Source organism: Chanos chanos, chromosome 3 (assembly GCF_902362185.1).
Source record: "Chanos chanos chromosome 3, fChaCha1.1, whole genome shotgun sequence".
NCBI lineage: Eukaryota > Metazoa > Chordata > Actinopteri > Gonorynchiformes > Chanidae > Chanos > Chanos chanos.
The window spans coordinates 56225826-56240999 of NC_044497.1; the positions used below are offsets into that span (position 1 = coordinate 56225826).

Genomic DNA, 15174 nt, shown 5'->3' on the forward strand with positions numbered 1-15174 from the left:
AGTAAGACAGCATGTGTCCTGTGTGTGTGTGTGTCTACCACCTGCCCCAGGCTGTCTGGGACTCACTGGGTCTCAGTCACTGGGTCTGAATGGTTCTGTTTGAATCGCTCTTACCCCACAGTTTCCACTTCACCCCACAGTTTGACTGAAATGCTCTTAATATCTGCAGCTGACAACACTTCAATCCCTGAGGCAAAGACATAAGAGGAAAATGTTTATCAGGTGAACTTTAAAGAGGGAGGGCGGGGTTACGAAGCAGGACACATTGTAACCATTTTCCCTAAAAGATGATGACAGATGGCTTTACTAATGAGCACAGCCTTTATGTTCTCTGCATTGAATAATTGTATACTACAGTGTAAAACACAGTTCAAATGTGATGTGCTACAGAGCCTTTAGGTTCTCTGCATTGTATCATTGTACACTATGGTTTAAAATACAGTTGAAATGTGATGTGTCATATATATATACTGAGAATCTCAGAGCAAAGATATTTTTTTGTTTGTCTCTTTCTCTCTCTCTCTCAGCACAGTTAACTGACCTCGGTACTGCTGAGTCCTCATATAAAAAGCCCTGATCCTTTTGTGTGGACTTAAATCACAACAGCACAGTCAATGCACTCTTGATGTCATGTCTCCATCTCTCTCTTCTTAGTCACCTTCCTCCTCTTGGTTTTCTTTGCGCTTCTATATAAGTGGAACAGCATCCGTTCAGCCATGAGCAAACTGATACTCTGCCCGGACATACATACATGATTCACATAGGGGGGGAAAAATGGAGAAACAGACGGAATCTTTGGAACAGAAGTAGAATCGCAGGGCGCTGACCTTTTGTATCGTCACGGACAGAAAAATAAAGCTGCATTGGCCTTTAAAAACAAAACAAAAGAAAACAAAACAAAAAAGGAAGAATGAAGGAAAAAAAACTTCACTTGAGTCAGGTCTCTGTTCCGTGGTCTCGGTCGCTCAAGCTCGCATGTCAGGTCGAGTCTGTCGTGAACTGGCTATCACGACACAGCCAGGGGGAAGGGGCTGTACCTCTGTATGTCTTGGTAAAGGAGAGGAAAGTGAAAGAACAGAGCATCTGTGGAGAACGATGCTCTAGGTTTCTGATAGCGTGTCGTGGGTTAGTGTGGGGCAGGCATCAGCGTCCTTTCAAGTGGTTCCTGTTCTGGTTCCTCAAGCGGCTCCCGACCTGTGTCAGGTTCCTTCTTCTGACCACACTAAAATCGACATTAGAGTTTTGCGAAATGTTTCTGAGTGCGGTTGTTACATTTCAGATGTGTGACATATTTAATTCTTGGTAAATGCAGACGCATATAGATGGGGTTTTTTTGTTTGTTTGTTTGTTTGGTGGGTTGTTTTTTTTTTTTAACAGTGTAGATGTTGTAGATATTACAGTGTGGTTTCATCGCTGTGTTCATGTGTTAATTCAGAATGGTGAGGCTGATGGAACTGAGGGGGAGGGGAAAATCCGGAGGGATCAGCCGTTCAAGGTTTACAGGAGAAAATTACTTTAAAACGGGACAAGTCTGACGTTATTTCCAGCAACTACGGATGTGAAGAAGTCACCATTCTTTAGAAGGTTAGAAAGGCGAGAAAGAAAGACAGAAAAAAATTTATATATGGAGGGTTCACTTTGTGAGGAGTGCATTCAGTTATGGTTACATTCTTTCAGTTATGTTTCCAAGCAAATATTTACAGTTTATCAAGTTATTCTTTTTTTTACATTGTATTTGAGAGTCTTGTTCTTACCGGAAGACATTCTCCATGTATTAGGAACAGACAAACGGACAAAGTTTTCTGATAACACGTCTGTAGTCTTTGGTCTGGGCTGATCAAAGCTGATAATTCGTCTGTAGTCAGTAGTGTGGGCTGATCAAAGCTGATAATTCGTCTGTAGTCTGTGGTTTGGGCTGATCAAAGCTGATAATTCATCTGTAGTCAGTGGTTTGGGCTGATCAAAGCTGTTCACAGACACTGACAGCACTTTTCAGAGCAGTGAGGTTTGGGGATGTTCTCAGTCTTTTCTAGCATTAACACCTGTTAAGTTCTCCGTCTTTTCTAGCATTGACACCTGTTAAGTTCTTAAGGCGTTTCAAAATTCGTTTGCGCCTCAAGAGGGACCACAGAGGAGTTTGTAACTGCAGTGTTGTCTGTTCATGCAAGAGCGTTTATGAAGAAATCATTTGACAGAAACAGAAAACAGACATTTTCAATTTTGTCTCTACAGACGACGTCATGCGTCCCCAGTCAGGTTACCGCTTTTGGGAAATTCGTCTTTTCTCTTTCGGTCACATCCCCGTATGTTTCTCGGCTTGTGACAGTCTGCACTTTTCTTTCTTTTCAGGAGTTTATCAGGATCCTCAAAGCGCTTTATTCTGTCTCTGGTGCTTTTCCTCAAGGATGTTTAAAAGTGTTTAAGCTTCAATGTGAAGAAGTCCTTGCCATCCACTCCTCCCCCTCTAAAGCATCGCACTGAACTTCAACACAAAACTCACAACATCTCTGCTGTTAACACATTATGATAGCTGTAAAGAAACTGATGAACTTTGTTTTGTTAAGTTTTTTGTTGTTGTTCATGAAGACAAGGCCAAATTTCTGTTTTTTTTTTTTTACTGGGTTATTTTTTTTTTTCTGTGTATTTGAATCATTTTTCATTCTCAGTGGAGCGACATGTCATTTTGTGCTGAATGTTTTGAATTATTGAGGGCTGGTTTTGTGAGGAGAACGCAGATGATTCTAAAGAGGCACATGTTCTCTAATTTTGCCCTGAGGGGCTAGTAAACACACACACAAACACACACACATACACATGCACACATGCACACATACACGCACACACACACACACACACACACACACACACACGCGTTACTGAAGCCCAGAGATTTCCAGCTCTACCCATCCTGTTTCTCTGCCCAGCCGTGGGGGGAAAAAAAGCATCTCTCTTTTCTCCAGAAGCTCCCTGTCCTACATAAGCCTTTTCTCAGACACAACTGTACAGCAAATTAGATAAATGGCAAAGAACAATTCACTTCTACTGCTGAGCTGGTCAGCTCTTTACACCGCGTGAACAAAGAGTGTCCGTGTGTGGGTGTCTGTTTCTGTGTATGAGAGAGAGACAGAGGGGGAGAGAGAGAGTTTGTCTGTGTTAGAGAGAGAGTGTATATGTGTGTTTTTACATGTGTGCGTGTGTGCATATGTGTGTGTGTATGTGTGTGTGTGTGCGTGGGTGTGTATGTATATGTGTGTGTGTGTATATGTGTGTGTGTGTGTGTGTGTATATGTGTATGTGTATATGTGTGTGTGCGTGTGCATATGAGAGATCAAAATGTCTGGCCCACTTCTATGACCATCATTTATTTTTTGCTCTAAAAAAATTTGAGTCTTTTTTTCACCTTTGTCAAAAGGTTTTATTACAATGTTTCAGGAAAATCCTGACACTGCTGTATGTCACTACACGTCTCTGTTGTACAGTAAGATGTTTTCATTTTATCCTCTTACATTTTCAACGTAACTGTTAGTGACAAATGTGCTTAGCCACTCAATCATAAGATGAGGGGAAGTCCACATTGAGTCCTGGCATGTCCAACACTGAGAGGGAACAGAGGGGGGGCAGTGATCACATTAGTGTAGAGGGATTAGATTTCTCAAGTGAAAAACTAACAAGCATCGAAGTCAAAGATTTTAATTACCTCCAGCTGTTTTCAGACACGCCACATCCTCACAGATCAGAACGGCTCCGTCCCCCAATTAGCCATGGCTGACTTACAGCTTTTCCAAAAGGTCTTTCTTTTCTTCTGCTGTCTTTTTTACCCTCGTAAAATAAAAGCTTCCGTTAATTTAAAAAGGTTACAGTGTTTAAGAGGAAAGGAAACGCTTAAAATTGAGCTGCGTCACGCGGTAAAACACAAAACGTGGGCAGAATGGTTAACGAAAGGTTGATTCAGCTCCATTAACTCTCCACCGCTTGTAATTACATTTTGGTGGTCTGGTTGTGTCGGGGGTGGAAATTTTGACTGCATAGACCGCGCTGCTTTCTGTGGGATAATATTTCATTCCACAAGCATTAGCGTCTCACAACCCGGCAATACTGTTTTTCCCATTTATGTCAATGATGATTCTGCAGATGACAAACACAGCACAGCCAGAGCCATCTAACAGACAGCAAGTGACAGTTTGTGGTAAGTGACGTGTTTCCGTGGCGATCAGGGCCTTTTTAACGAGCTCAATAATGCAACACCGGCCAAACGCAGCCCCGAGGCTTAAAACAGACCTACCGCGACTCCGCTTCAGCGCGGCCTGACTCTGGAGAGAAGAGTCTTTCTGAGTCACGCCGAGCGCTGTCACATGCTCTCTGTCACCATCACGCCCCCTGCAAATCAGTCTCACACACCTTCCAAAAACACACACACACACGACACAAATCTCCCTCTAAACCAACAGAAGAGCGAAGACTTAGGCAGCAGGTTTCTGTTTCCTTTAAAAGACGACAAAATGATTTTCTTGGTGTCGTTTTTTCTTTACCTTCTTTTTTGTGACGGAGGGAAAGAGAGAGAGAGGGGCTGACAGCCCAGCTTCCTAGCTCACTTTGTTTGAAGACAGAATGAGATAATTGGAAACCCACCCCCCCCCCCCCCCAGGCCGGGGGAGGGGGGCAGGAACCCTCTGACAGGTTGAGTTGGACATGTCTTAGTCCTGATCCTCATGCCAAACAGCAAACTCATCCCCTCATCGTTAGTGGTGTCTAATTAGATCTCGCCCCTTCCTGCTGCGTTATAACAAATGATTTGGACCGTTATCTTCATTCGAGAAAAAAAAAAAAGCGTTGGCGGTGTTGAAGAAAACTATATTTAGAAACACAAACACTGGCAGTTGTTCCCTTTACCCCTGGAGTGGCACAGTTAGTCCCTCTGAGTCTTGACTCTCTCTTGTCGTGTCTAATTGTGATGGTAGGTACAGGCAGCTGGGTGCTTAAGATTTATTAGTCTGCTAATTAGTCTGGTCAGCTCTGCAGCTAGAGGTCTAGATGGGCTCATTTGTTTTGACTGTGCACAGGGCGTTTGGGGTTTTTTTTTTTCTCTCCTCTCCATGGGCCTGCTTTTGACAGGGGTGACGGGAGTCCTTCCTCAGGGCCTGGTTTTTTTTTTTTTCCTCATCAGGCTGCGTCTTCCGTTCCGCCAGCCCTCACACGCGGCAGAAGGCAACAAACACGCTTTCAGGTTCAACCATACGTTTAATGGCCTTTTTTCTGCTCCTCATCAGTGCGTTTGCATTTTGTGTGTGTGTGTGTGTGTGTGTGTGTGTGTGTGTGTGTTTGTTTTTTCCTCTTCCATCTGAATGACTTCTGCTGTTTTTCTGGGTCTGTTATGTAAAAAGCTGACTTGTATGTTGTGTTAAGTCCAGACGACAGAAAGGTGCAGCTGTCAGACTCTCAGAGGGTCTGTGACAGGAGACAACCCTCAGACCTACTGGTCGTCTGTTTTCAGCCCCGTTCCATCGCTGCACTTTTTTTTATCGGTTTGTTACTTGATTTGCTCTTGATTAGTTTTGCCTTTCGCCATGTGTCAGAAGCAATACATTTGTTCTGTCAATTTGGTTGCTAGGCACCTGTGCATGTGCAGTTTGATTGGTCTGGTCCGCCCCCGGCACCAGCCAAGAAGGAGAGTGATAGGACAGAATGCGTGCTTGTCTGACGATTCTCCTCACATCAGTGGCTGGATGAAAACAGTCTGTATGAAATATACGTGCATTGTGAGGACAACCCTTTCAGGCTGATCTGGGATCAGATGAGGACTCTGGGACAGTTGGTTTCATTACACACAAGGTATCCTGGGCATAGTTCTCTTCTCATGAATAAATAGGATCCTTCTTTCTTTCTTTTTTTTTTTTTTTTACCAAACTGTCTAATCCGCAGTGCTGAAAATGTGGTCGTGCGATTCTTTCAGTGGACTCTCTAAGCATCTATGGTGAAGACTTTTTTTTTTTTCCTTTTCTTTTTTTTTTTAGTTTAAGTGCTTTTTCTTGCAGGATCCAAGTGAAATGAGGATATTTCTGCCCCTGGTCCACAGGTGGTTTTCATTTAAAGGTTGGGATGATAAGTGTCGAGATTCGGGTTTTCCATGTCAATGAAAATGCAGAGAGACGTCTTCCTTTTCCCGCGTGTGCTTTAAAGATTAACAGACAGCTTGTGGCAATGAAGTCAGAGGCACTGAGATTCCATAATTTAATAGCTGGGAGAGGGAGAGAGGGACCGAGAGACAGAGAGAGAGAGAGAAGGAGACAGAGATGGAGAGAGAGAGAGAGGGAGACGGAGAGAGAGAGAGAGGGAGACAGAGAGAGAGAGAGACAGACAGAGAGAGAGGGAAACAGAAAGAGAGAGAGGGAGACACAGAGAGAGAGGGAGACAGAGATGGAGGGAGAGAGAGAGACAGAGAGAAAGGGAGGGAGAGAGAGAGAGAGAGAGACAGACAGAGAGGTAGAGAGGGAGAGAGAGAGACAGAGAGAGAGAGAGAGAGACAGGGAGAGAGAGAGGGAGACAGAGAGGGAGAGAGAGAGAGAGAGACAGGGAGGGAGAGAGAGAGAGAGACTTTCGTAATGCCTTTAATACATTACCATCTTGAATTTTTATCATATTAATTAATTCACCTGAACTCATCCAGTCCTCAGAGAACCCTCATTCTGCCCACACACTCAGCATAGAAGCACATTCATCCTACAGACAGAGAGCGAGAAAGAGTTATTAACTTTAACATGAAGCCAAACATCTTTAATGAACATAAGGGGGGAAAAACACTAGGGACAGACAATACAGCTAAGCCAAAAATGAGCAAAGACATAATTTACCATAATCAGCGAGAGAGCGAGAGAGAGAGCGAGCGAGAGACACTGGAAAGCTCGGCACTCAGTCCACGTGCCGTTTTCCTGGGCGAAGTCGCGTGGGGTTGAAACGGCAGTGCCTGGGTTGTCGGCGATTAATATTCTGGAAGGTTCTTTCATTCGTTTAAGTGCCGGATGGGACAGCTTCGTTTAATTTCCCATATATACAATGAATATCCTCAGTCCAAAAAGCCAAAGCATGTTACTCCCCTTTATTTTTATTTTCTTATTTTACAGAGACTCTCTGTTTTTTTCCCCCTCTTTTTGGTTTTTATCGCCACTCTACCTGCTGAATGCGTTTAAACAGAGCATCCCCAACTCTCTGAACATGGTCTGCATGGGTATTTCACTGTATGCACTGTAACTCAACATGACTTGTATTGCTATGGTTCCATTGTGTTACGATAAGATTAGCAAATGTGGTTCAAGTAACTTTCCAGCTGCCATCAGTGTGGTGGAGGAATGGCCTGAAGTCTTTTAGTCACGATGGTCCTGTTTCTGTTTGCTCCTGCAGAATGAGTACACGTGCCCGAGACCGCTGCCAGGAGCCTGGCTTGGAGACGTACCCACAATGCACTAAAACGGAATGTTTTCACTCCACCACTAACTCATCTACGGACCACGGAGATTCCCACTCTCGCCACAGCGATGTCATCACCGTTTCTCCTGCTCTCCTTTCGCTGGCTCCGTCTCTCTCCGTTTTCTGCTTCGGGGGTTTTTTTTTCATGCTTTTTTATTGAGAAATTTAAGATTTTTCCACGCTGCTCTCACGAAAGACATCGGAAACACGGCTGTGACAGCAGAGACGACGCCAAAATTGCTTTTTGTTTGTTTGTTTGTTTGTTTTAACTTGCCTGTCTGAGCTCTTGTTCTACACCTTTTCCTTGAAAACGGGGCCTCAGACCCAATCGGCCACGCCCAGCAATCTGTTTGACCCAGCAGAGGAAACGTACAAACGTAGGATCCCACAGAAAAAAAAAAAAAGGAAGAAACACTCCCAAACACACACCTGAGGGATACTGCAGACGCTTTCTGGGAGTTAAAAAAAAAATACTTTGAGTTTGGTGAAGTGCCAAGAATGAGCCTCTACATTGCTGCAGTTAAAACCTGATCACAAGCCCACCCCCCCCCCCCCCCCCCCCCGACCAACGGGGGCTGTATGAGAAGATGATTTTGTTTAAAGAGTACTTGTCTTCGAGGTGTGGAGTTCACCTCTCTCCTCAGGAGAGCTGAGGCTGAGACCTGGGACAGACTATGAGGAGTCCATCAGAAACAACAAACTCTTTCATTTCTCAACACTATTGTGAAGACTTTGTGCCAAATCAAATCAGCTTTGAATCAGCTTAGTCTGTATGCCTGACTAAGGGTGAAAGTGTTGTAATATTGTATGTGTGTGAGTGAGTGAGTGTGTGTGTGTGTGTGTGAGAGAGAGAGAGAGAGAGAGAGAGCAAAGTTTGTTTTTGAAGCCACAAACTACTGCAGGTGTTCAATACAGCAATGGTGTACACAGAATACAAGTTGTTTTAAATGTTTGTGTCTGTACACATGCGCATGCAAAAGACTCTGTGAGTGTGTGTGAGTGTGTGTGTATGCATGAGTGTGTGAATGTGTGTCTATATATATATATGTGTGTGCGTTTGTGTGTGTGTGTGTGTTAGAATTCTTTTTTTTATCCCTTTGTCTAAACAAAGGCTTTTGTCATTCATACCTTAAAAATACTTGGGGCAAATGTTACTTAAAAAAGGCATTTTTGTAATCTATATTTATGATGTTCCCCCTAATTTAATAATGGAGTTTTGTAATGCACTGTGTAAACTGTACATCTACAAAATGTTCATTTTTTATAATAAGAATATTGTCAAAATCAATGGTAAGAAAAATACATTTGTCAAATTGAAAGAGGGACTGGCCTTTCTACCTTTAAAGAAAGCTTTTATGCACTTGCCCTAGAGCTAATTTGTAAAAACGTATCTATTTTTAGTACGTCGAAAAACGAGAGAAACTCTTAGAAATTGCTTACTGAATTCGCTCTGGTTATGATATCAAAGGTGGTGGGAACAGGTGAAAGTGTGGACTGGTGAGTTGGCTGCTAAGGAGACGGGGTACTTGTTTGTCCTGCATGCTCCACATAATCTGTCTCCTGCGCCCAACGGGTCCTTATTTTTGTGAGGCTGTCAGACGTAAATTGATCTCATTAGCGTAAGGCGAAGCCCACTGATCTGCGTTGGTCTGTGTTCGTTAGGCTGACGCGGGCAGTGAGTGCTTCTCCCACGTCTGGGTGTTGTAATTAGCGCTAAATGTATGACATGTCCTCGCTCTCAGGAGGAGGTGGCTTTCGGCAGAGTTCGCTCCACATCTAGTGCTCCTGGAACGTGTCAAGCTGTCAGCTCGCCGCTCCAGATGGCCAGTGTGCTTGGCATTCCCCCACGGTGTTTTTCTCTCGCTCTCTGAGGTCTGAGCGAAACAGACAACGTACTGTGCTCGACCCAACTCACCGCATGAATGATTCATCCGCTACATCCCCTCGCTTCAACGCTGTGTCCCGAGCCTCCCTCTCCCCCGGAAAAGCAGGGCGCGTGCAGGACGTCCGACTTTGGGCAAATAGTGCTTAACCCCGTTCATAAAGCCCCGAGTGTGAAAGCGATAAGGAAATCCCTACGTTAAATCCATCAGAGCACCGTAAATGCCACCAAAATGTCAGTGAGGAAGCATGCGTTGGCCTCTTGTGTTTCCTTAAAAAAAAAAAAACATTTTAACGTCGAACGTTGTCAAGATCAAACCAGAAAGGGCATCCGAGTTCACATCTTCGGTAGTTCGTCGAGATTCCATATGGAAAAAGTATTTGATACTCTTGTCACTTTTCTTCATTCACGTAGAAACGACATGCTGCATTCCAGCCCGTTTCCCATTCGTTCTATAATAATGAACTTAAGACAAAGATGCAGTATTGTAATATTGTAAAAGCGAATTGCTCTTTGCGGTTTGCTACCTTGGTTTATCACCTATACATAAATTATTAGAGGCACTTCCGTCAAAAGAGAGTAATTTAAGCGTTGCACACTACACACCCTCGGCCCTCTAAATCAAGGAGGTATTCCACCACCTTCAAAATATTGCTATATTTTACAAAAGACTGCCTAGCACATCCTTTCAAGCTATCGGGCGAGATAGAGTTAAAACCATTTACTTATCTTATATTACATTTGACCAAGCAGTTGAAAGAGTGGATTTTCTGATTCTTTAACTTTAAATGTCTTCCATCCTGCTTCCGTCATATGGCCTCAGTGCTCCGGTCCTTCCATTTCAAGCCGGCTGAACTGCACTGGCCGGTGCGCATTTGAATTGGCCTTTCAGCTCCAGCAATCGCGGAAAATAATTCAGTATTTCTTCCCTGCCCTCTACATGAACCAACGGACATGCGGGATATCAACACCGAGAAGAAGCACGTGCAAGTACTTGGCGTGTTTACGCTCCTTTACCGATTCGTTCGAATGGCAATTTGTTTAAAAAAAAAAAAAAAGTCACCGCAGTAGAGTTAGCGCAGTTTCTTGAATCGCTGAGAGAGGAATGCATGTTACGACTGAAGTTTAAGTTGAATCACTGAGAGAGGAATGCATGTTACGTCTGCAGTTTAAGTTGAATCGCTGAGAGAGGAATGCATATTACCACTAAGGTTTAAGTTGAATCGCTGAGAGAGGAATGCATGTTACGACTGAGGTTTAAGTTGAATCGCTGAGAGAGTAATGCATGTAACGACTGAAGTTTAAGTTGAATCGCTGAGAGAGGAATGCATGTTACGTCTGCAGTTTAAGTTGAATCGCTGAGAGAGGAATGCATGTTACCACTAAGGTTTAAGTTGAATCGCTGAGAGAGGAATGCATGTTACGACTGAGGTTTAAGTTGAATCGCTGAGAGAGGAATGCATGTAACGACTGAAGTTTAAGTTGAATCGCTGAGAGAGGAATGCATGTTACGTCTGCAGTTTAAGTTGAATCGCTGAGAGAGGAATGCATGTTACCACTAAGGTTTAAGTTGAATCGCTGAGAGAGGAATGCATGTAACGACTGAGGTTTAAGTTGAATCGCTGAGAGAGGAATGCATGTTACTACTGAAGTTTAAGTTGAATCACTGAGAGAAGAATGCATGTTACCACTGAGGTTTAAGTTGAATCGCTGAGAGAGGAATGCATGTTACCACTGAGGTTTAAGTTGAATCGCTGAGAGAAGAATGCATGTTACCACTGAGGTTTAAGTTGAACCGTTGAGATAAGAATGCATGTTACCACTTAAGTTTAAGTTGAATCACTGAGAGAAGAATGCATGTTACCACTGAAGTTTAAGTTGAATCACTGAGAGAAGAATGCATGTTACGTCTGCAGTTTAAGTTGGAAAGAACTTGCTCACTCTCACTCTGGATCGCCTTAACTGCGGTCTGCCCGCAACGATACAAGGACATGTAAGGATCAAAACTGCGTTGGATTAGAATGGTCAGTCTATGGGACTAAAATGTGACTACTGAAGTATAGGATCGCTGAATATTTTCAGAAATCCCCTCTGCTGATATCTGATTGTTGTAGAGAGGCATGTTTTAAAGCATTCCTTTGCCCACCTGTTGAAAGAGCAACTGATGTTCTCTGCACAGCCTGTTCAGTGGAGCTGTTGAAGGACTCCACTGTTGAATAGGGTTATTGAATATACACAACTCTCTGCGTTATGTCCCTTTTCAACACGTGCTAATATCATTGACTCCATTGGAGCTACTGAATTCATTTTGATGTACACAGCACTTTGTACAACAGATGTTATGAACAGGTGCTTTAAAGAATAGGAGTGCTGACAGTAGACCTTTGAGAAAGCGTGGTGACCATGGCTACGAAAAACTCCCTGTGGTCATAGTAGGAAGAAACCTTCAGAGGAACCAAGACTCAGAAGGGGGCGGCCATCCTCCTCTGACTGATCTTAGTCTATTTGCTGTGTAAGCATAGAGACAATGACAGTAGGTCTGAGTTTGTCAGGGAAGTTTTTAGCAGGAGGTGGATCAGAGATGGAGCTGTGAAAGAGGGACAGGTACTCATTACGAGCTGTCGTTTTCTTTCACTGGCTCATCCCTTATGACTCTTTTGTACTGATGTGATACTGAGAGAGACAGGGAAGGAGAGAGAGAGAGGGAGAGAGAGATCATAAAGCGAACAGTGGACAGCTTGTCAGGTTAGTGTGTGTGAAATGGCCCATGGCCGTCAGTGAAGATCACAGGATGAGACATACAGACTGTGACTCTTATCAGGTCTCACTGAACGCATCTCACACCGGGATCACATGAGTGTGGACACAAACACACACACACACACTCCAACACACACACACACTGCAACACACACACACACAAACACATTCCAACACAAACACACACATGCTCCAACACACACACGCGCACACACACACACATGTAAAGGTGATGTAGCAAACACACACAGCACTGAATCAGCTGGCATGTTCCTGCCTCACTGCTTAAACAGACGGACAGCAGGGAGGCGAGGAGTGTGGGCTTTTGTTAAAAAAAACAGTGGGCTCTGGTATTAGCTGCTGACCTTCCCAGCGGTCTGTGTCCACTCACACACTCACGCACTCACTCACTCACTCACAACTCACCCAAACAACCCTGCGCTGGCCACACATAAAAGTTTACCCCAGTAGAAACCAGAGGGGAGAGCCGCAGAAACCGTGTCCAGTGGGAGTGCTTCTACAGTGTCTGCAGGTTTTGCCAGCAAGGGTTCAAATCTGGCAGGGATAACTATATGGTTTGCTTTCAAAGAGGGAAGGCGAGGTTTCTTCTCAAATAAGCAAGAGTTTTTTTTCTCTGGTCCAGAGTGTAGTAGTTAGTAGTTTCCATTTCCAGCATGCTGAATCCTGGGAGCTATTGGGTGACCAAAAAAAAAAAAAAACACACACAACCACACACATTTACATATTAATGAATGCTATAACTATGGTAAGGTTTATCTTCATTAAACCTACACATAGATTAATGTCACATAGATATTTTGCCGCTAACATGTCTGAATGCCACAGGCGAGTGTTTTTCTCTGTATTTTAATTAATTCATCGAGCGCTTTTCACTTAGTTAGGAACATGTTGTTTGTCGAGGTGAGTACTGTGGGACGCATTTTAAAACTGAGTACAGTCAGTCGGGAGGATCACACCAGAGGCGCTGGAGTTAAATGAACTCTGAAAAGCCAAACACGTTTAAGCAAATGAAGGCTGACGGCAGATCAGCGCTGTACACGTGAAGACTTTTGAGTTGTCGCCGCTAAAGCCGACCCGAAAGGGTCTGTCGCTCTGACACTCGTAAATGCCTCTGCGTTTGCACATATTAGCACCAGCGCGGTGCAGAGATGACTCAAACCTGTCGTTTTCGATGATCCAGGCGACCGGATTTGGCGTCAAACAATCTCACCCGCATGCGACGGCATCGATGACCCTAAAGTTCAGCTCAGTCCGTCTCTCGTCGGGTCAGTCCCCTCGGGAGACTGTCTGTCGGCAGTTTGGCATTGGCAGATGTCAACTGAAATTAGCTGCACATCTGCGCATCAAAACATCTACGAAAAAAACAAAACAAGTAACGGGGACGGCCGGCTGCCAAACCCACGGCAGGGCTCATTATGGGTTGTAAACTCTGAGCTGAGAATGAAAAGTTTTACCCTTAAAGTTTATACATAAAGGTTATCCATAAAGTTTATGAATAAAAGTTTGTGCGGGGGGGGGGGGGGGGACATGCCACCAGATGAAGATGTGTGGCCCGTCGGAATGTAACAAACAGAACGGAAAACAAGATTCACAAACTCGGAGGCCCTTGTCTTTCCAGTGGCCCAGGTTCAGTGCAGCCTGACAAACACTCATCCACGGAAAGCCCCCGCAAATTTGACAAAGAACAAAGAGAGGGCTGCAGGGAGGGGGTCGCAGAGTTTAATCCCAGCAGGACTGGGTGAGACCGGTGAAAATGAACAGCTGATCCCCTGTGAGGCACTGATAACACAGTCAAATGCCCCTCAGAGCGGGGCCGGCGTGAGTCGCTCCATGGGCCAGTCTGCAAACAGCAGATGAAGAAAGCGCCTGCGTTGAGCAACCAACCTTTCAATCAACGGTGCGATCAGGTCTCGGTTATTAAATCACTCACACTGACGATAATGCTGCACAAATGACTCATCCATCTAACCCTCACTCGGTGTGTGTGTGTGTGTGTGTGCGTGCTTATGTGTGTGTGTACATGTGAAAAGGAGGGTGACTGAGAGTGCAGTGTTAGGTGTGCTGCTCCCTGTGTCACTGTGCCTTTGCGCTGTTTCAGGGACCTTGCTGTCACCGTGGGGTGTCGGTCAGAACACAATCCAAGCATTCAATTTGGGTTTTTAGTATTTATTAAAACGCACAGCACGACATGAGCACACTGGAACTTACAAAAGGGGAGTTTGGTTTGGTATGGTCTGGTGTGGGTGTGTGTGTGTGTGTGTGTGTGTGGTTCAATCGTCACTGACGCACACCGCATAAACATAAACTGTCCAGGTTTTGGCTTCTTCTCTCCGGAGTGGGGGTTGATCTGACGATCGGGGGGGATGCGAGTCTTATATATGCTGACCTGTATCTTTAACCCTATTGGTCGTAAGGTCAGAGGGCAGCCTGGATGGACAGGTCAGCTGGCTAATCCTGACCTGGACGAGAAGTTTATGGGTGCGGTCTTTGGTGTATGTGCAAATTGTTGACTTTGGGGTGCATCTGGGGGAGGGGGAGCTCTGCCAGCCTGATGGAAAAACACAGAACTTGCACAGTGCATTGGTTATCTAACATGTTGAAATTGGTAGTGTGAAATATTTAACTGACTGAAAGGACTTGTGTTTAAATATGAAACATACTGAGAGGGTTAACTGACTGAATATAGATGGTGATGTTAAATGATTACTTCATGAAATTATGTATGTAAATCTGTGTTATACTTTCCTTGGACAAACATTTAAGCACTGTCTTCTGAGGCAGATGTTCCCAACTGATGGCCCTTTTATACAACATGTGTCTGTGTATGTGTGTGATTATGTGTGTATGTGTGTCGGTGCTTATGTGTGCGTATGTGTGTGCGTGTGTGTTTATGTGCTTATGTGTTTGTGTGTGCGTGTGAGTGTGTGTTTATGTGTGCGTATATGTGTGTGTTTATGTGTGTGTGTACTTCTGAGCTGTGCATGGCTGTGTACCAGTACGGGATGGCTGCAGGTCAGCTGGACTTTTCTGGAATGCCTGGAATGAACTGC

The 15174-nt window shown here is 44.4% G+C and overlaps 1 protein-coding gene across 1 annotated transcript in view; it reads left to right on the forward strand.

The window, feature by feature from the left end:
- lrrtm4l1 (leucine rich repeat transmembrane neuronal 4 like 1) overlaps positions 1–7461 on the forward strand; it is a 45917-nt gene extending 38456 nt beyond the window's left edge. Inside the window, exon 4 of the mRNA XM_030768103.1 lies at positions 7396–7461. Coding sequence (XP_030623963.1) covers positions 7396–7461 — 66 coding nt within the window. The remainder of the gene's footprint in view (positions 1–7395) is intronic.
- The last annotated feature ends 7713 nt before the right edge of the window (positions 7462–15174 follow it).